Source organism: Zootermopsis nevadensis, unplaced genomic scaffold, assembly GCF_977971745.1.
Source record: "Zootermopsis nevadensis isolate Lab colony 2312 unplaced genomic scaffold, Znev_1.0 Znev_ptg000008l, whole genome shotgun sequence".
NCBI lineage: Eukaryota > Metazoa > Arthropoda > Insecta > Blattodea > Termopsidae > Zootermopsis > Zootermopsis nevadensis.
Window position 1 is genome coordinate 3,424,027 of NW_028259140.1, and position 23,708 is coordinate 3,447,734.

Here is a 23,708-nt window from a genome sequence, read left to right on the forward strand (position 1 = left end):
AAAAAAATAGATTGCGAAGCGGTTTCCAGTAACTGGAGAAGAACGTCATACACGAACGCCGTTCAGAACAGACAATAACACTTGAACAAATGTGATAAGAAAATAAAAGAAAGGAGAAGACATTGCTAGCGGCATTGTGCAAAAGTATTACCGCAATGAACAGATAATACTTCAAAATTCGACGTTATATATTGATTAATGATTCAGAGTCTGTGGAATTTAAATAAAAAATCTGCGATGGCTGTGACTATAACACGAATATATGTATGTTTTTGTTTCCGGAGATATGTTTATGATATTACAACTTAATTATATTTTATGTAATTCTTAAAAATCCACAATAATGTTCCCTGCGTTGTGCATATGTAAGGGTTTTTTTTTCGGTTCCTTATATAGTTCAGCCAGTTAGTTCCATAATAAGCTATTTTACTTTCTTATGCTTGTTTCAGTCATAATACGACCAGTCTTCGCGTGACAACTGTTAGTCGTTGAACTGTTTCGTTGTGTTCCTCAGTTAAGAGAAAATCACGCAGATCTGAGGTTCTAACAACGATGAAAATGTGGACTTGCAGGTACACGCCAACGATTTTGAGGAACATACTATCCCCATCTTCAGGTCTTCAGATCAAAAATGACGTTATCTAACTATAAGTTTACACAGAGTTATGACGCAGCAGACGGGCATCGACATGAATTGTGTTCGAGTCTGAGAAATTATGTCACATCGAGTCCTGTATGCGACGCAGATCTAAACTGTCCACAATTTAAGGAATTCTGTCATTAAATCGATAATATATAACCAAAGGTAGGCCTACGTAACGCTGTAAGTCGGTTAATTTTTATCTGTACTCTTTGATGGCGCTTGCCACCAACAAAATCACTTGCATCTTCATTAAGCGTTCCGTTTACCGCGCCGGTCGGCCGGGGATTCCCCTCTATTCGGATCATTCGCTTGACATCCTATCGCATGTCCCTGCTACATCTATCAATCACGTTCCGAACACAGGCTTCAAATCATTTTAACTTCCAATTCGCCATCCCTCTCAATTAGCGCTTCTATCGGCCCACAACTATCTCACATGAAATATTTGACACACATACAAGACAACGCGGCAAAAAAAAAATCACAAAAGCGCATCTAATACACCTGACAAAATACGCCACACGTTTAAAATCATTCTACTTTTCACTTGGTTTCGCAATGAAAACTAGACTGATTCAGTCAAACTGGAAATATTTCTGAAGGCCATTTTCCGAAAGTAATTTCAACATTGCTCTCATATTTTCACGTTATTAAAAAGTAAACCATTGTCTTGCCGAGGTATTTAACAAGTTAGCCCAGCGGTAATACGTACAACTCACATTCGAAATCGTCCCAATTTCGTGTTGGAGCCGACTAACTTTGGGGGGGGGGGGGGGGGGTTCCCCCCAATCACCAACTAAATTTTATTCAAATACCGTTTTCAACTAATCCTTCATAATCATTATATTATACATAAAATAAATAATTGATGCAGGTAAATAAAGGCCTGTGAAACGTAGTGGCGTTTTATGGAAAAAAAGACTGACTACAGTTGAGCCTTGATTCATATTTTATTTTCGGAAACCAGGCTAGAAAACTTGTATTGTATAATATAAACAAAAACAGCCCCCACCACCCCCGTAACTCTGGACTGCAGAAACAAGATTTGAATCTGGAATGCAATATAACTTGAACATTAGCACAGCGCCGTCACGTTCCAGGAGGCTGGTGGCTCTATCCACAGCGTGCAACATTAATGCTCCTACACTGGATGGTTAGAGGAAAATCAAATTTAGAAACAGCGTACGGCACACGGCAGAACTTACCATATTCACATACCACAAGATCTGCTTTCTTTTCCAAACACACGGAAAGATTAATGGTTCAGTTTAAAGAAGGACGAAACTTCACGTTCATTTCAAAGAAAAATTAATATCCCTTTTTTCTGTGAGGTTCGAGGTTTTCACGGCAACGGATAATGTTACTCTCCTAATGTTTGGCGCCGTGCAATATCGGAGATAAATACCAGCGTTTCGGAGAAACATATTGACTCCATCTACAGGGCTGAAACCATGTTTTCCAAAACATTGGTATCCACCTAACATTCTACACTGCGCCAAAACCCAAAAGAACAAAAAAAATAGTTGCATCATTTTCATTATTAAACAACCAGAAACTTTATGATTCTATATTATTTTTTCCAAATGACGTTACAGCCTAGTATATACCTCAAGGAAGCTAGGAAAAGTCACGTAAAGTCTTAGTGCAGCCAGCCGATATTCCGGACCAGATTCGAACACAGGATTGCATGTCAACGTAATGTTTGCAAAAAAAAACTACCTAATAAAAATTGGTCTCATGTTAGCTTCTTTGCGCTGCACACGAGCACTGTAATTATAAATTATAAATAAACAATTTTATTCCCATTTCCACAAATATTTTATGTAGGAGATATGTAATCATTTTAGAAAATTATAAATAAGCCTGCGATTTAATTATTTGTATTGGAAATGCTAATCTTAGACACTGGACCGTGGTGTTTCCTGCAAGCGTCATAACCAACCTGAACCACCTCAGATGCGTCCCAGCATAAAGATCTCATCTTAGTTCAAAAACAGTATTTCTTATCTCACCTCACAGTGTGTGAAAACAAATTTTATTTCCTTATAACAACACCATCTTCAATTCAGATACTAGGAGAATTCCCTGTTCCGGCTTTAGATTTCCATCGCTTACCCGGTCGACGCAAATCTCTTCTACCCTCATATTTAAACTTAATAACTGCTTTACGAGCACTGCTGTTTCGTTCTTTGAGAACCATTTAAAGCAACATGCGATCATGATGTAGCATCGCGACTGAATCATATAATATGGCCGTATTACTAGCAAATATTGATAATTGATTTACATTATTATAGCTTAATTCAACTTTTCAAATAAATATTCAAGTTATTTGTTACAAAATGACACGAAATGTGTCCTTAAAATTATTACGCTGGTTAATTTTGTCTTACTATTAAAAAAAAGTTTCAAGCCGGGGTGTAGCGTGCCTTCGAGACATATCGATCAGACTAATCTTAATAGTAACAACGGGTTATACCTACTGTTTTAGACATATCGAATTATCTGACAATTAATTTCTAAACGCTGCTCGTAAATTTTAAAGTCTATTTTTATCGTAAAAACACATTGTAACGGAAAAAAATTATCACGGCTCTTTAGTGCAAAACACGAAATTGTTTATCCAATCAGATTTCTTTACTGGGCCTTTAGTCTTTTAGTGGAAATACATATATTAGAGAGATTACAGAAAAAAGGCATTTTAAAAATTACATGCTGACGAAACATATATGTCGACTAGTTTTAATATAAGCTGTGTTAGATAATGTCGAGTTATGATATAATATAAGTATGATGAACTCAGGGTGGATGTGATGGGTGCGGTACGTAGCACGCATGGAATATGTATTCAAAATATTTATTCTAAAATCTGACAGGAAAATAACACTCGAAAGACTTAGACGTCGGTGGCAAGACAATATTAAAGATTTCGATTGGATTTATCTGGCTCAGGATACGGCACCATGGCGGTCTCTTCTAGACACAGTATGGACCTTCGAGTTACATAAAAGCCAGGGAATTTCTTGACTGTAATTTTCTCAAGAAGATCGCTGCTCAACGGACTTTAATTATATCATTCAACCGATTTAAACTAGTTTACGAAAAATGGTGCAATTTTAGTGAATAATGGAGAATATTATTCGTGTCTGACGTGACCTATTATAAAAACGTAACAAAATCCTTTGTCGTGGTAGAATGAATCCTCCTGTATTGTGTCTGAGAGGTAAAATATGACAGCAACTACATGCGAACCAATGAAACTGGGATAAAGTACCATTGTCTATACGGGAAACAGGCACAATATGCCTAAAGGACCGGAAAACGATGCAACGGTTTGAAAAATGAATGTAATAAAGTGGAAGAATGCTTAAAGAGAGAACAGATGTGCTTTCTGTTACATTGTCTGGCGTGTATGTTTGATGCATTCTGGTTATTACAATGTTTAAACATGCTACCTATATTGTAGCCCTCAGAGAGTGTGTATTTACCCATTAATATTACCACAATAGCATGCGTATTTAAAAAAATTATGTGAATTAGCTGAAAATGTAGCAGCCAATGTTTATGTATGTGTAATTTCTACGTAATAATGGACAACAGGTTCTTATAACAAACAAAATACAGATATTTCAAGCTAAAGAGAAATGTTGTAAAAATTTGCCTATTATCTTCGCATGTCTGTCTGTTCGTTAGCATGGGTTTGTTTGCATGTCATAATCCGAGATCCGCAGAACGGATTTTAATTAAATTTTATATTAGGAACTTTTACTGAAATGTGCCGACTTATTCATTATCGGACTAAAATCGGAAAAACATGTTCCTGATCAAAACTTATGAATATCTAACTACAGGTTTATAACTTAATCCATTAAATAAGATTTTAGGTTGTCATGGAGGCGAGTACTCCACTTTACATCTCTTTCCCTTCTTCAATTCGTAAGAATTACCTTCTGTTTAACCCACCTTTACCTGAAGGACAAGCGGGCAATGCCTGGAAACCTTCATAGCCCTAAACCTATGGGTTTCCCACTTTAAATTACTGTCTCTTACTGCTGTCCTATTTGTTTATTCTCTCTCGTTCATTTGGGCTTCAATGGGGTAAAGATACATTTATGGCAAATATTTGTGCACTGTAAACTGTTTCACGTTTGGCCTCTTTCAACAAGTCTGTCACGAACAACATATTCCTGTCTGACGTCAAATAAGATGGGTGGTTGAATTTGCAAACCCGAATCAGCCTACTGCCTTTGAACTGAACCATTTCCACTACACTCAGAAACATCTCTTTTTTTGACGTAAATACGTCTATATGGAAGGGTCAGTGTCATTCCGCAAAAAAGTATAATTAAAAAGTGTAAGATGGTTACCTAGGAAACGTTACATTACATTTCATTACAGTACATTACATTACATTCATCTACCACAGACCCATCTTAAGCGTAACTAATTCAAGTTAAATAAGCAAAGTCTTGAAGATTTCCGTCTTCTGGGTTGTTGCGCTGTGTAGTCTGGTCGATGTTAACCAACGTTTCAGAGGTCATACTGCCTCCATCATCAGGGCGGAAATCTTCATACTCACCGCTGTGAGAACCTCAAGTCTTACAAAGAAAAAGTCTTAATCAAACTTATCTCAATTGTAAAGCATGTATAAAGGAAATATTTACAATAAAGCCAATGTATAAACTTCCTTTCCGTATAGACGTATTTACGTCAAATTCTCCGGAACCGTGGTTCCACTATCACTTTTCCTTTCGGACTACTTCATATCAATTCATTCTGAGGTATCGGAGAGCTTCTGTGATACCCAAACTTCTGGAACAACAAAGGAAACTTTCTCTCTGCACAAGATTCTAGAACGACCGTGAACTGTAGTTAGTAGCACACGAAAAATTATATTGCTGCCTGCTGCCACGGTATTATAGCAGAAAATCGTCTTTCCGCAGAAAGATACGTAATTCCCTGTCATCTGTCACAGAAGAAGGCGCTCCAGGACCTCAATGTCAGAAGTTCTCAAGCTCTGGTCTGTCTCTCTTCGTCTGTTTTACAGAATAATGAGATTGAACGGCAACATCGTTGAACGAAACAAAAGCTGTCTAAGATGTGACATTCTATTTATTCCATTTAAGCCCTTTGTCGTAAGAATAATAGGGACCATATTCATCACTGACACTCACAACCCCGTCATAAGAGAACCTGGCAATATTGCGACCCAAAGTTTCGGGATGGTCGAAATAACCCATTGCTCGTGTTAGATTGGTCCGGGGTTGGTTCTGAAATGAGAGACTGGTCAGTCTGAAAATCTTTTGTGGATTTTGTCATTTCCTTCAGGCATATTTCATAAGAGCCTTAAAATTGGCTAACATCTTATCCTTCCACGACCTTTTTGAATTTATTATTGAGAATCACCAAACAATTCCACGATCTATAAGCAACAAAAACTTGCACGAAAGAAGCCATTTAAAAAATCTAGGCGTTGATGGAAGGATAATATTAAGGTGGATTTTAAATACGGTGCGGCGAGTCTAAGTTAATTTTGCCCAGGACAGGGAGTAGTGATGGGCTCCAGTGAACATGGAAACCGAACCACAGGGAATCTCTTAATCAGCCGAGCGACTATTGCATTCTGATTAAGGACTCCACTCAATTAAGCTGCTAGGACTGTTTAAGTCAGTCGCAAAATAAAATGTTTAATCATATTAGAATAATAGCTGTTACTTCGGTTCAGGTAGTCAGCTGTTCGTAATCTGAATGCACCATGAAAATTTCGATAATCATGAAAATACTAAATAACGTCAGGTAAATCTTTTCTGGAACAAATCGCGTGAGACATGTTCGAAAGGAATAAATACCAAAAACCAGACTGAACTAAAATGAGATCTAAAAAGGTACCGGGAGCGTGAAGCTGTGATCATTGCATCCATCCAACTGAATATAATTGCTTAATTGTCGTGAATCAGTCGGTTATGATGGCTGAATGGCAACATCACGCTGGGCAGTTTTAAAACATATATCATGTAGATACTCTTTCATCTTTACACGTACAGAACAGCCTTTTCAAATAATTCACATGCTTTGTAATCCTGTAGCAATGCTACTGTAAATATTAGTTCACGAGTTACATAAGAGTGAAAATCCTATTACAAAAGAGAAAGCTCAAAATGGTAACATTTTATACAAGGGATAACCAAAGTCCCTGCTTGGATTTATACATAATAACACTCGTAGTTTTATTACGTCAGTATCTGAGTCTCCTTGCGCCAGCGTATTAGAATTTGAAACTTATTTTCTCTGTATTTTTGAACCGTTAGACACCCGCAGAAGAGAGAGAGAGAAAAAAATTCAAATACACGAACAACCCGATAAGTTTGTTCAAGTGATTCAAATTTGTAACTGATTTAAAAGCGAATGAATTTCTACGAATCCGTTGCTGATGCTAACACGCGTGAGAAAGTTATCTGTTGAGGAAACACACAAGTAGGTACAAGACTAAACTAACTAACTAACTAGATGGCTTACCGAACCCGAAGGTTGATCACCGAATTAACCAAAGCCCCCCACCGGACCCTGTCCTGGGCCAACAAAATCCAGCCTCCTTCAACTCCTATCCCCCATAGATCCCGCCTGAGATTATCCTCCCATCTACGTCTAGGTCTCCCCAGCGGTCTCTTCCCTTCAGGTTTCCCAACCAGTACCCGGTGCACACCTCTTGTCCCATCCATGCGCGCTACATGTCCCGCCCATCTCAATCTTCTCGACTTAATCACCCTCACAATACTGGGGGAGCAGTACAGATTTTTAAGCTCGTCATTGTGCAGTTTTCTCCACGCCCCATCTTCTTCCCTCTTAGGCCCAAATATCCTCCTCAACACCCGATTCTCAAACACCTGCAATCTGTGTTCCTCCCTCTGAGTGAGAGACCATGTTTCGCACCCATACAAAACAACAGGCAAGATTATTGTTTTGTATACTTTCATTTTCAGGTTCTTAGAAATCAGACGGGAAGACAAAATATTTTGGACTGAGAAGTAGCAAGCATTTCCGGAATTTAGTCTCCTCCTAACTTCCTCACAAGTATCACAGGTACAAGACTACGAAGTCGAAAATGGATTTAATTCTCGACAAGTAAAGGAACTAGTTGCTCTATTTGCAGAAGCGATCTTAGATAGGCCCCTCTCTTTTCCTCTCATTACACAGGCATTAGGAGATGGGCTTCTCAACCCATTCACTGCTACCAAAAAGCCACCGGGGGAGTGAATTTACATAGTTAAAGTCAGTTTAATGGTGTAAGTGCGCTCACGAAATTTGCGAAAGTAAAACTGTGGCTCTTCTATTACATATTCCTCCCATTTGATTAATTGTTGCTGTTTTCGCCTTACCAATACAGAAAAAACATATCTTAGTTCCCTTAAGTTTGTATGTCAACCAACATTTGTCTCTCACTGAGAATTTCTAGACATTCCGTGACCCTCTTCAATGCCTTATTCGACCCAACTAATTTATCGAATTATACTCGGCATTCGGCCCCAAATGTCTCAATTTAAATATTTCTTATATTTCAAATACATGTTAAATAAGGTACTTGTATGAAGAATTTTTTATATTTCAGTTAAATGAAGCAAAAATTTATTTAATTGAAATTAACATCTGCATGCTTGTAGGAAAGCAGATAAACGAAAAATATTAATGTAGCCACAAAGTTTTAAAACTCCGCCTGGACCACTCTGTATTTGTGACTACAACTTATTATTAATTATATATTCTTAGACGCTGATGGTTCAAATACTGGAAATGTTTTTTTACGTGATTGTAAATCTCCCAATATTACTCAACTCAGAAACACGAAATACAATAGTGTTTGCTATGTAGTTAGGTAATTACATCCAATTAAAACCAGGGCATATTTTTAGAAAAAAACTATATTTTTACAAAACATTATCTATGCAACGAGTCATTATACAAGGAAATGTAAAAATTCGCAATTTCCAAGACAGTGAAGCCCTGAATTCTCAGTAGCATGATAAAACAGTATAAGTCACTCACAAGAAGTGTCTAACGTACCAAACGGATGTATAGAGAAAGCACGACAAGTCCTGACCTAACAAATACGTCTCGCAGTACTGTTAGTAGTAAGTACATACAAAATATCATGTGTCACTACCCCGGACTTACTCTAGATTCACGAAGTAATACACAACATACCGTCTTTTGATGTTGAATGCAAAATCCGCTGCAGTCATCCAAGTTCCGTCAGTGGGGTGAGGACAGGGGATGTTCATTTCAAATGCAAATTCTGCGTCCACTAAACTTCCGTCTTTCAAATCTGCACGATACCTCTAAAGCTATACGATATAACTAGGCTAAAATTAAATTTACTTACCACGACACGGGTAATAGAGGCAGAAACTACTATGAATGTTCATATCTACGTATGGCATGAGGACGTTTTAACTGCTAGATAATTCTGATCCTCGATTACGTGCAGGCCTTACTTTGTCCAGTTTATGCTCTTTGTGTGTCAAACTGATAAAACCACGGTGTTAAAATTATTATTAATATTAGCATTAAATAGATGTGTCTTCTTACACGCCACAGGCACGTTTGGTAGGAGAAGTATAGCTTGTGTTCGTTATTAACCTCAGCACTAGATAGGGGTGAGTGGTCAGCTTCAACCCACGGCCGGGCTTTACCACCCGAGGAAATGACCCCGGTATCCATTGGATAGGAAGGTGGGTGGTTTCCAGAGCCGGGCTGGATACCAGAGGAAAATACCAGTTCAAAGTCAGAGGAATTATTTATTTCGTATGTTCAGTCCTGAAGATGAAGACAGTATGTCTCCCCGAAACGTTCGTACCTACCTGTAAGTCCACACGGCGTTACTACCCAGAAGAATTATATCGTCATGACGCTTAAGTAATTCGATATGTAAAACATAAAACAAGGTAAAATAAAACCACGTTGAGACCCATGTTTCTTTTAGAGCACGGCAATCCTGTCCTTAAAATATTTATGTGCTGTGAAATGTTGAAGCACTTTTGAAATACTGCAATGTACGGAATTTAATAAGCGCCATAAAACATAAACCACCCCCACGATATCCCGTTGGCCTGAAGAAAACGGGCTCTGTCGATTGTTATACAAAAAGTTCATTACGCTCAGCAACAAATAATTGTAACCCGAAGGTCACAGACTTCAGTCCGGCAACAGCTGCTTTCTCCATTATAACTAACAATAAAGTTCGTGAAATTACAAGCTATACAACGAATATGTAGCCGAAAGTTTTATATTTATCCTAATATAAAGTTACGCAACCGGGAATTCTGTTAAACGTAGCTAAACCCTTTCAAGAATAAATTAGCCTCAGTAACATTTAAGAATTCAGTCCATGTCGCAAAGAAAACACAATTACCATTACAAAAATAAACGGGTTAACGCTTTTTAGGGAAATATCAGACTACACGGAGCTATAACCCACCGCCATGAACACCTGACATTCGATTAAATAATCTCTGTTCGCAGTGTGAATCACAGAAAGCACAAATATACAAAACGCTACGTTATTGATTATTAAAGAAGGTGGGGGACTGTACAAAGTTAATGTTACATTCTGCAATCATTTTACTGTTCTATGATTTTAATAAGATGTATTTAAAATTAATTTACGCATACTTGCAAAACAGCGAGTCTGTATCGGAAATATTACAATCTCACATATATATCAATTCAACCATCTCAGGCTCAAATATTCTGTCTTCAATCGTCATCATTGTGAGGGACCAAGTTTTACATCCGTACAAAACAACGGGTAAAACAAGTTTTGTCTTTTTCGTATCAGATCAAACATAGCTTTCCAACACAAATTTTTATCTTAAGTTCCACACGAATATCGTATATCGCTACTACTCCTCTGTCCCCCTTAAAACACTGAGGTCAGAAGTGAGATGAATATGTTTTTTCTTGTGGACCATTACCATCATCTGTTAGCTTGACTCTTATGATTGAATGGTAATTTAGGTTACCACGACCGAACTTGCTGCCTGAGTACACGTGGACATGTGAGTCCGCAGAAGTCAGAAAAAAACCCAATGAAACTATGTAAACAAAATGCAATAAACTTTCGTGGAATTTTAGAAAGAATTGCTGTAGTGTCAATACGAAAAATCCTGTTTTTCATTTTATTTAAAAAAATCGTTCCGTGTGTCATTCAAACTGTTGTACGCTTTTCGTAATGACCACTATTCAATAAATATTGAATTTAATACAATCGTTTCTTACGAATGCTGAATGTACTAGGAAGATAATAATTAAAACAACAGAAAAAAATATATACAAATAATAATCACCCATACATTAGCTACAAAAACATTAAGTTAAACTACTGTCTGAGTTCCAAACTTCAAAAATTATTCCTCTAATTAATTACTATTTAATTACAATAGGTTAATGTCGGGTCTGGAATCACACGACCGCTACTATGTCGATGCGTTCGGTAAGAATCTGGCTTAAGTCGCTCTAAAGATGTGTTCACGTTTAATTTGCATTATAAAATGTCTTATAGATTTTGTATGTATTCTGTTACAGTTTTAATAACAACAAATAGTTTGTGCTTACACTCAATTAGCTTCATTCCATATCGCGAATGGATATCAAAATATGAGTCACCAAAATATGTGTTCAGGCATCCATTAGTTTTTATACAAATATAAATCGAATTTTCAATCAATGGTATATGTGTACGTAATTATTCATGAATATTTTAAAATTACAGATGCGGAATATGAGTTACTGATGTTGACAGTAAAATATTATACTTTGTGAAGGAACGTCATTAAAACAAATTTCACATCTTCGGATTTGTACTCATCTTACGTAATTTTTCATTCTTTAGGTATTTAATCTGAATGTAGAATTAAAGTCATTTCTGACTGTCTGACATTTTCAGAACATTTTGTATTTGATCAGAATACATTTTGTCTCGTGAATGCTTGATTGCCTCTGGGTGTACATTAATTCTCATAATAATATTAAAGGACTATTGAAATGCAAATATGTTCGTTTCCGTGCCTTCTTCGATATTATAATTTAACCTTTTGATGTCTAGTGCAGAATTTGGCAGAAATTTTGTATGCGTGGCTGATTATATTTCGCTGTATACACATGAACGACCGTTTTATCGTGGGCTCAGAACACATGTGAGTTCTACCTATTTTAGTCGCTGTAGGTAAAACAGAATATCGAATTATCATTACTGGAGTTTTGATATAAAACCTCAACATTAAATCTCATACAGAAAGGCTGTACAATAAATGAATATAGAGTGAACATTATCTGAAATAATCCTTCGAGACTACAAGACTTAACCACAACGTGTTACGTTATCAGACAAACAATACTGAAAAACTGAGATTCTTCTAAAAATTGCATTCCATACTTACGAATATCACAAACGGAACAGATTAAAATAAAGTCTTATCTTTTATAACAATTATTCTGCTTTGAATTTCAAATAAGAGAGCCAAATTTACACAATTCTATAGAATTAACAAAAAAAAACAGGGATGTTTAAAAAGCTCGAACTTCGGAGAAATCCATGCGTTCAAACTATATTCTGTGTGACGCCTTCATGAATATGAAACTCAACACCTATCAGACCTGATCTTTTTAGATGAGCGAACAACACCTTCAGAGCAAGCCCATGTCTGTCCGTCTGTCGCACTCATTTCATCGTACGATCAGCTGATTATAGATTCATATTAGTGTTAACTGGACATCATTTCCAAAAAATTGAAAACAAATCACGAACAAGATAATATGTAACTTTGTTCTCCAACCGAAGTATGGCTGATGAAGGCCGTGTCTTAACGCGGGCGATTAATAGCAAGGTTTCTGACCCCGGAGGACCTAGTTCACGCCCAGGTCAGTCCATGTGGTGGACAAATTTTCACCAATGCAAGTTTTTCTGAAGGTTCCTTTCATTTTCCCCTGTCAGTATCAATCCATCGCTGCTCCATTCTCATTCGTGTATCATCCGGGCGATGGACAGTGGCCCATTTCTACAGAGACATATTCTCACCACAGAATTATATTACCAACAAGGGTCTAAAACTATTTCAAGACCTGATATACTGTAATGGACACTGAAAGAGAGATTACACACCAGCGATCCTGTAACTGAACACAATCCTATATGCTTCATTTTCACTGTAATCAGTAATACATGCATAGCGAGTACTTATCAGACAGGTATGGGACTTGAATCTAATAAGTAGGGGGAAACTGAGCCTCGTAGTGGTAACTTGCTGTTTCCTAGTCGTGATAATTACGTAGTCTGCCATACAGCACCCTGAAACCTAATAGAATACTACATTCTCAACACAAAAGAAAACAGACAGGTAATTAAATTCTGATCAACAATGGAACTTTGTTCTTGTATTACTTCCGGCTGATATGCAAAAATATACATTATACTGAAATATAAAGATATTTTTTTGTATCTCAGTTTTCATTTTGAGAACAATACGCTTTTGATTAAGCAGAGAAAATGGATTCAAAATTTAGCAGAGCTGAATTATGAAAGACCTCTTTTAATATATACTCCAGATAAATTCATTTATCTGTGGCTTATTTTACAACAATTTAGTTGAGCATAAAATATGCCTACAGCATCGAATTGATTAATAAATATTGAATTCGGAAGGATATTGAAAGAATCGGTCGTGGCCAATCCACATCGACTTTCGATTATTCTCCAGTTAAAACGAGATATTCACAGATTATTTACTGATATTACATCAACCAGTGAGGTCATACAGAAACGCCTGTACTGATTAATATAGACTATCGGAACCATACTATAATATCTATGAAACTGCACCTTTCTTAATCTAGTGTTAAAATCACTGACCTGCTAAAATAAGCGAATTTAATGGTTTGTGTGATTCTCAAAATCAATTACTTCCCTACATAAATTTAACCAAATTATATTCGGAATGGTAACACGCAAAATCCTGCAAATATATATAATGATTTACGTCAAAACATTTGTGTGTCCTTTTAATAACAAAATATATGAGTTATAAAGTGGGAGAAATCCATTTGTTCAGTTATTTTAAATAACTGCCTCACGCAAAAGTTTATACAAAACTTAAAAAAAATATACTAGCATTGTGTCTCTATTAATCTCCTGATTCGCAATTTATAGTTACTACAAAATTAACTAAATGCATTCATGACACTACAGTAACTAGCAAATAAACCTACAAACAAATAGACGAGCTGGTTTTGTATGAGAATCTTGGTTCAACCGGCGGTATATTGCTTCTCACAGATCAAACGTGCAAAGAATAGAAAACTGTGTCGTGAAATCCGATGACAGTGTCACGTATCAGGTAATGTGACAGGTTACTGTAATACTCGTGGGATCTGGAAGGTACCTGCGACCGCAAATTGTTCTGTCCTTTTGTCGTCTGGACTATTATTTCTCAGTTGCATCAGTCTTCCTCCGGCTTCCATCAACAGAGTCCCCGAATCATGTTTCCTTACGCCAAGCATGTCAAACTTACTGTCTTCCACGTGCCACTTTAAAATAGGTGCCTGCATCACATTTTTCGGAAAGTCACGACCACCAACTTTTACTAACTGAAAACTTAAGTATATATTTTTTATATATTTTATTTTAAATCTTGTCCGTCTAATCACAATAAATTCTTATTAAATATTAAAATATTACAATAATTAACATTTAAAATATTTAAAATATCGAATATTTCGATAAAGAACATCATTTAATATTTTAAATATTTTAAATGTTAATTATTGTAATATTTTAATATTTAATAAGAATTTATTGTGATTAGACGGACAAGATTTAAAACACAATATGACGCAACTTTACCATCTTATGAAAACTTATGATTAAATATATTTTTCGTCACATTATTTTCCACACAAACGCCAATTTCATAGTACAGTTCCACTTAATTCAAATCAAATATAAAATTTAAAATGTATTAAAACAGATATTTTTAAAAATCCGCTTTCAAACAGCGTACGACACAATGCTACAGAAATATTTGGAAGTTCTTTTTTCGGAGAGCATAAAAGTAATTTTAATAATAATTAAGATCATTTAAGATTCGTATATCAATTAAAAATCACTCTAATTACACGTTGTATTGTGTCATTCTTCCCATATGTAATGAAATAGATTCATTTCATATCACTTTAATTACGTTCTAATTTCATCAACCTCAGCTGAAGAATGTTTTCCTGTGACATTTTTCTTTAATTCCATACAATAATTCCAATTTTTTATATTAACAACTTATTTCCCGTCTGCACTCTACACAGCGTTCTCGTCAAATCGAAATTTCCTCCCTTCGTCATCACTGTACGTGGCATTTGTTATGAAACTAGCAGTACGCTCTTTGAATGTTTATACGCTTCACGGCGACACATCGAAATGACATTTCCATATTTTCAATCGCTTTCCACAAATATAGTACAGCCAATTTGACTACCAATCCAATCCCGGGTGACACTGAGAAGAAAATTAACAGGTAGGGACTGAAAGACCTTTATGACGACACTGCTGATCGAGTGAGTGCAGTTTAATAACACTACATTTTACTAAAACAAAAAGGTATAATCTTTTACATTGCTACACCTTACTACTTTTACACTTAAAAACATGAAATGCCAGCTATTTCGTTTACAATACAAAATAAAAGCAGTCCTGTTACTTAACTCCCTTAAAATCTCTTTTATCTTTAAACTTCCGAATCCAATTTACATCATTAATTGGTTCTAGATAGATATTTCACCAATTAAATAAAACTGTTGTAAAAAATTTAAGCATTTTTTATGATCTGATTGTAGCCTATGAGAATAAAATCGCGAAACGTAAAATTAAAATGATCAGGAAAGAGGTCGTTTTATATCTCTCGTAATTTTCCTGGAGATACTGAGGATAAACCATGAGAAATCTAAGAACGTAGTAGCGTGTCCTGGTCGAGATCCGAACAATTCTGAACCGCTGAGTTTGATTCTTATTCGGTAAAAAATTTCGTGATTTACTTAAATATTATATTTAACCTGAAGCATTTGTATCGATTACTGGAAATAAGGCAAATATTTCAGCAAAAAACATTACTACGACGAGGGTTTTCCTCTTTAACACACAAGTACTTACTTTCGAAATTTTTCTACAAGAAATTTATGTTCATTTGCTTTTAACAGTTGAAGGTCAGCGCTGATGGGAGATCATATTTTGAACACGCATTTATGAGCTAGAACAGGACAGAGAAACCATATTTGAAAGACAAATTCTGCGAACATCTGTTACCCATAACCATGTTACGACATTGCAATATACACACAATACAATAGCAATTTTCTTTCCTATACACAAACACGGCATTTATTTATAATTCTGATGTAAAATCGATACAAGATTTTACTTCAAGTAGCATTTGTAGGTCTGCCTGAATAGACTACATTTCTCAAAGTATCGGGGACATCGTAATACTATATTTAAAGGCAACTACACAAATGTCTGCGGTCATAAAATATCGTTGTTTCCAAAAATTACAATTGTAACCAAAGTAATTTACTTACTAACAAAATTTTGATATTTAAAATTTACGTAAGTGATTTCAAGTTTTCAAGAAGATTCTTTATTGACGTTGAACCTGCTTTTGGCACACGGCATACTGAAGAAGTTGGTTTCTTGCCTATGTTTCGAAGAACCATTTTGCTTTCATCATCAGGGCTGATTTCATGAATGAATGTCAGGAATTATCTGGGTATAAAATCAACTCATCATGGTGTTGGTCCTGATGATAAAGGCAGCAAATACCTCTGAAACGTCGATAAACTTCTACCAGAAGACAGCCATTTTCGGATTCACTGCAACGATAACCTCAAATCGTACGTAATATGAATCATATCAAAGTTTTAGTTTCAGACTACAATATTAACGGGACGAATGTCGTATTAACATGTAAATTAATACTCGACAAATAATTTAGTGTTAATTTCAATAACTCTAAGCTGTCGATTTAACGAAAATATATTTAAGCCGTACTAATTTGTGAGTAGCTTTATCAGCAATTCAGTGATTTAACAACAAATTCAACCCCGTACATCATCAAACGTTTCAACAACTTCTAACATATCTTAAATCGTTAGATGTTAATCAGTCGCACAGTCAAACGGGCCTCACTCTCACCTTCGAGCAGTCATTATAGGGTCTTACCTGTTTCACTGGTGGCAACAACCGCTGAAGCTGTTAGGATGTCGTTGTTGACGTAGAGTGTGAGAAATAAAAGTCTGAGGAGACCCACAGTACGCGAAGCTGAAGGACCATTCATTGTTCATCTTTTAAATCCACTAACAATGAAGAAACAGTCGAATCAGTACAAATAAAACACAAAAACACTGTTTACACTGCTTTTCCCATTATTACCTCGCTAAATAACACTGTTCTCGGAAGAAGGAAGTATTTCGCTGATTTATATCAACCACTTATACCCATTATTGACAATAATGTGTACACAAAATGAACACTTCGTATACTGAAGCGGTATAGATTTGATGTTCATCACTTTCACCAGTCATACTCATGACCACTTACATTTCTTAGCTAATAAAAACCTTCGTTGCTATTTTGTTCTCAACTACAGAAAACAGCCTTTTTTTTCAAACACTATAATATTCAAAATAAGTATGAAATTTTCTCAATTCAAATACAACATTGTCCACACATATACAAAACTCACAATTGCGATACAAGAATGTTAGTTTAACAAATGACATCCTGTGGTCAAAGTCGAGTTACACAGAAACAAGATCACATGTAGTAAAGTTTCGATGCTTGCCAACTCGACCGTAAATTATGGAAAATGTTGAACGCACACAGGGATGTAATGAATCAGCGAAAGTGCAGTTGACTTTGCATCTTGAAACATAACACGTTTGAAATCATTCAGCTTTACGATGTACTGAACTAGTACTATACAGAAACACGATGAATCAACTGTTGTGACAAGATACAGATAAATCCTTGTCAAGTGGTTTGGGTAAGACAATCGTGTAAAAAGCTTCTGACACTGAAACGCGCGAAACGGAGGTTTGCACCCGACTGATAACGCCGTGGCTCGCCGCGCAGGACACGATCGTCGCTTCGGCAATGTTCGGCGGATTTCGTTTCGACCTCTCGATAGTGGCTCGCTGCTTCTCTGGCCGGGTGGCACTCGACCACAAAATAACCCTCCCTCACCTCACTCGAAATAGTGGTTATGTAATAATTAACACCGGTTATGTATTCTGTAGCATAAATTCCGATTTAAAAAGCCTTAGAAATACGATATAATTTTGATAAACATGCCAATAAATTTAAAAATCGAGTTACTAAAAAATTTACAGGCTTAATCAGGTCGCAGGAACCCTCTGATTTCGAATTTAAAAATTTAAAAATTTTAATAGGACTGAGTTCAAATTTATGTCTTAAAATGTAATTATGTAATTTGGAGGCCCCATATTACTTGTTCTGTGTTCACGTTTTCGACGTCCATGAAATTGTTACAAAAGAAAATACTATGTTTATAATTATATTAATTTGAATTTGTTTTCCACCACACATTATAAGTCGGACAAGTAACTGGAAAAATCAACTGCACAATCATAATAATAAAAATGTTAAAAACGAGCTGGTTAACTCAGTGGTGTGGCTACAAGCTGGACAACCACGGTTCGATAAATTTTTATCTGAGCTACTGCGTCCTGACAGGTTCTGGGGCCCACCCAACATCCTGTCCAATGGGTACCAGGAGTATTTTCCCTGGGGGCAAAGCGGCCAGCGTGAAAAGCTGACCAATCACCTAAATCTAGTACAGGAGTCAAGAAAGCGTGGAGTTATACCTCCACACACGATACGTATTTATATCATGGTGCTTAAGATGTACGAAGAACAACCTTATCTTTAATAATAATTCTACTGAATTCTTAATAATAATACACCAAACACACATGAAGAATCTAATGATTTTAATGGGGTTCTTGAAAAACTTCACTTCTTGTGCGTGTGCCCCTTTAGAAACTTGAAACATTCGGCCAATTTTCACAAAAACTTGCAAAAACTTTTCCTCGTTTGAGGCCACCCGAACCTCGTATCCTGATGATGTAGGTAGCAAGTACCTCTGTATTTTCGATAAACTTTCACCAGACTACTACACGACACAACTCAGAAGACAGCCATCTTCGTACTCACCGCTGTGAAAACCACAAATCCTACTCGTACGTTTAATTTTCTACAGTTCATAACAACATAGAGAAGGAGCGACCTAGACTATGTCACAATCTGTAACACTAAAACAGATAAAACAATCAAATATCCGTTCGGCACCTAATGCAAGACTCTCTATAGATTCATCGTCCTGCACATGGAGGGCGTAAGCAGCTCTAAAACTTTTACCAGAATACATGGCGGAACATCTCAGAAAACAGTAATCTTTAAGATAAGTAGTTATGAGTATCCTTCGCCTATTTTTAAAACACAGAAACACGGACAGACAGCGCATATAAATACAGACTCTTTTCAGTAGCTCTGGTTGAAAGGAAGTCTCGCCAAAACTTAGATTGTTTATAACTTTCAGTCATTCGCTTGCCTGCTATTGTAAAGAACGGACACAAATTACTGAAAGCTGTGTGAAAAGGTATTTCCTGAGTAATAAAATGAATCCCAAAAGAGAGGGAGAGGGGGTTTTGAAATTCGTTGCTAACGAAGTCAATTTGAGATACAATCAAACTTTTCTTTCGGAATAAATCCTCCCTTTGAGGCTGAATATGTTTATAAAATGAATTTAAAATAAAAGAAACTGCTTTTAAAATACATCACCTGGAAGAAATATGATAACTTCATGGCATACGTACAGTGCCCTTATACGTAGGAAGGCAAGTCAGAGCACTTGATTTTTTTTAACGTTCATTAACTGATTAATGACGCCTGTTGCTGAGACATCTAAACCAAAATTGCTACAGTTTTTCTGCGAGTCGTAATTGTGAAAATTCTGAAAGCTGACTCTGATAGGCTGTATCATTTATAATAAAAAACTTCCTCCTATGTGTATAGGGCTTCATTAAAAAGGGACCTCTTTTAAATGGAAGATAAGAACGTTTCTATATATATATATATATATATATATATATATATATATAATTAAAAGTAAAATTATAGTTGTCCCACTATACACCATGTAGGCGCTTGGGGTGGGTGGAGGTACAGCTCCTCTCTTCCTTGACCTCGGCACTAGATGGGGGTGAGTGGTCAGCATCACGCCCCGGTCACGCTTTACCCTGGGAAAGGACCCCAATACCCTTTGGAGAGGAGGCTGGGTGGGTCACAGAACCGGTCTTGACACAGAGGATACAGGAACAAAATCCTCTGCCCCCGTCGGGGATCAAACCCCGGTCGTCAAGTCCGTAGGCAGTCACTATAATGGCTGAAGGACCTTGGCCTCTTCACGCATAGTTTCCTATCTACACAGGCCAAAACAACGTATAAATACGTAAACATCCATATCTTTTGTGGTATTCTAACCCAAAATCCCAGTATATGAGCGGTCCACGCCCCAGACTACATGGTTAGTGTAAGTAACTATTAAGTATCATTGAAATAAATAAATAAATAAAATATTTTAAAGTATGCCAGCACTAATTTTATTTACACGTTTTTTTATTACTACTATAACTTAAATAAAATTGTTAGACGTAACTAAATATTGATCAATTCCAACAGAATCACGTAAGTATCAACATACTAACAGTGATTCTTACATGTAAGCCTATATGTTCCACTTTACAGTGAATTTCCAAAACGTATAGTGGGAGACTCACATACATTTTATATGTGTTGTGTTTACGTAAACCTCACTTTACGTTATCATTTTTCATTACAGTCCCATAAGATGACGTATCAATTAAGGTTTGTCTAATAATTTCACATAAGATTTAAGTAAAAAAATCTCCCCATGAGGTAATAATGACAATACAAAAAACATATGGAGTACTATTTAAACATAAAGCCCTTTAGCACAGAATTCACCCGGAAATAAATCTCTTAAGAGACGATATTCCTTGTAACTGACGGCAATTTGGAGATCTTCAGCGCGACTTGCCTTCGCTAGGCACCTTGGCTTACCCGAGATGGAGCAGCTGACAACTTCCTGGCTCCGACGCCATCTCATCTTCCTCTTCCTGTCCATTGTACCCACTCTTTAACCTGTATCTGGCCACTTCCTATTTTCGTTCACTACCTCGTTATGACTCCAGTTCGAAAGACATTCTTATGTCGCGTGGGACTGTGTACTCTTGAAACAGTCAAAAGTATGTGGTCACATTTGATCTAATGATGATGATAATGATGGTCATGATGACTAAAAATCACTCAATTTCTTATTCGTGTTGAACTAACTTCAAAGAGTTATGCCATAAATATATTAAGTTTATCAAACATACAGGTTGAATATTTATTGAGCCCTTCAAGTCTAAATGGTAAATATACGTACCAACTTCTTTAAAAACCAATAACCCTACATTTTATATTTCTGGATCTTGTATGATCCTCACTGCAAAACACATATTATTTTCTTAAACAGCATTAATAGATGATTGTTACAACAGAGACGTCTTTCTTTTATGGTAAAGGACCGAACTATCAGATATTACTTTTAGACTAGTTTCGGCTTCAAATGTTTAAAATGCAGGCATATAAACTTTAGAATTGTGATATAAAAGCGAGAAACTTAATTATTCTATTACAAACTATTTTAAGATAAACCCAGGATAGGGTCGGATACTTCAGCTATTTGTAGGTCTATATAAGGCTACTCAAGAGAAACTGATTTATCGTCATGTTGACATAATACAGACCAATTAAGAAACGTTGATTCCCTGTTATCAAGTCATGTCTTGCTGGTCATTAGAACACTAATTCGCTTGGACAAACGAGCCTGTTTTATGACCCGAATAAGAACAACCACACGTTGATGGCTTGTTCCACTGTCTCTCAGCATCAAAACTTGTATCTATAGGAGTTTACGTAGTTTCACTGATGGTCTTTATTATCTATGCCGTCCTAAGGGAGGTAATTCGAAAGGCAGATATTATTAGAATCATAAAATCACACATTTCCCGTGAGACATTTGAGTCAGTTTTACAAAGAACGACATTCCCTTACTGTAACATTTAACTACTATTCGTGTAATGGTTCATAAAATAACCACAGCGATGTTAGGGTCGAGATGTATTCACTCAGCTAAATTCATACAGACTCTGAACTCAATGCAACGTTTTCTGATGATAAATGAAGGAAGATTTTGTATCTTCAGCACAAAACAGGGCTTTATACTCTCCTAATATAAATTCATGTGCTGTTTATGTCATGTACTTTATTAATCTCGCTCATTGTGGTATCCTGGACTGTAACGCAGTGTAGTCTCGTACGTGATTATTAACATTTCGGATGAACGTCTAACCTCCATCTTCATAGTAGACCCAAAAATCCTTATTTAACCTCCGTTAAAACATCGAGCATTATATTTCAACAAATCTTTTCTAATTTAAACAACCAATCAACATTTCTTTGTGTAGGTATATATAGTATTACGATGTTATTAAAAGAAGATTACGTTTTCGCGTGTTGATAATTGTTTTAAAATATTTATTTTATAACGACTAGCAGAAACGGATGTATAAATTTCCAAGTATAACACTGTAGGCTACTGATAGGAAATTCACTTCTTTAAATCACAGTATATATATAGATTTCTCAGAAACACTGTTTTATATTTAAAGCATCATCCCTACACATTGACCTGAATAATGGTATTACAACTGCCTACAACATAAGGAGAGATCAAACAAGTCCATTATATAAGGCAGTAATGTCATCCTACTTTCATTTCTATACATAAGCTGTATCTGGCGAGATTATTTCAGAAATAGGCGCATTACGCTTCAGTCATTAGACAAAATTATTTTGTGACAGTAACATTGTATCTTGAAACATGCTACAATCACATAAAAAGAAAAATTCCTATAATATAAAATTCTGTTTTACATTTTTACTTGTGTTATGTCCGTCCTACTACTTTCTACGCTGACAGGTTCATAACTTAAGATTGTGACTCTAGTATACTGACAAAAGGTTTAGATGTTTATAAATTATGCATTATACAGTCTTGTTTACAAATGTTCTCTCACGTAGAAAAGTCTGCGTTTTATAGCAGGTAGAATGATAAATCAACTGAAATAACTGTGTTCAGTAACATTTAATAATAACATGGCAAAATTTTCCCAATGGTTGCAAGAACCACCTCGCTAAGGCTTAAATAGGGCAATCATAACCTAGTGACTAGATATAGGTGAATGGTAAGCTTCACGTTATGACCGCATTACTTTCTCGAAAAAACATCCCTTGATAGGCGTTGAGCGAAAGGTTTCAAAGACCCCAGCTCACGTCTCAATGTAATGTTAATGATACAAATATCTGCTACTTTACAGAATGCACACAGTTTGCATGAATTCAAAGATTATAATTTACAATTTAAACAAAGAAAATAAATAATATTATGGTAAAGTAAATAGGGTAGCCTAGGCTACAGGCTTACTTAAAAAAAATCAGCTGTAATAAAACATGCACACATGGGCTGTTTCAAAAATATTTTAAAATGTAAACATTCATCAAACGTTATAAATCTGCAGTATGCAAAATTTAGACTTGTAATTGATACTTAATGACTGCAGTGCATGATGTAATGTGAATCACAAGGCATCAGTAGATCAAATTTATCACAGTAACAGTGCACTACAAACAAACAAGTGAAACTTATTGGCTTATTCATCGCCCTGATGACGGAGGCAGTATGACCTCTGAAACGTTGGTTAACATCGACCAGACTACACAGCGCAATAACCCAGAAGACGGATATCTTCAAGTGAAACTTGTGACACGGATTCCTGATGATTAAAAGTTTTTAATTAAGTACTTAACAGCAGCAAGAATACATTA

The 23,708-nt window shown here is 36.0% G+C and overlaps 1 protein-coding gene across 2 annotated transcripts in view; it reads right to left on the minus strand.

Annotated features, from left to right (window-relative positions):
- Nucleotides 1-17,768, minus strand: part of LOC110830962 (zwei Ig domain protein zig-8) — a 285,478-nt gene extending 267,710 nt beyond the window's left edge. For both annotated transcript variants that reach the window (XM_022066409.1, XM_022066408.1), the window contains exon 1: nucleotides 16,896-17,768. In XM_022066409.1, the coding sequence (XP_021922101.1) occupies nucleotides 16,896-17,010 (115 nt within the window). In that variant the 5' untranslated portion in view covers nucleotides 17,011-17,768. The remainder of the gene's footprint in view (nucleotides 1-16,895) is intronic.
- Nucleotides 17,769-23,708: the final 5,940 nt, after the last annotated feature.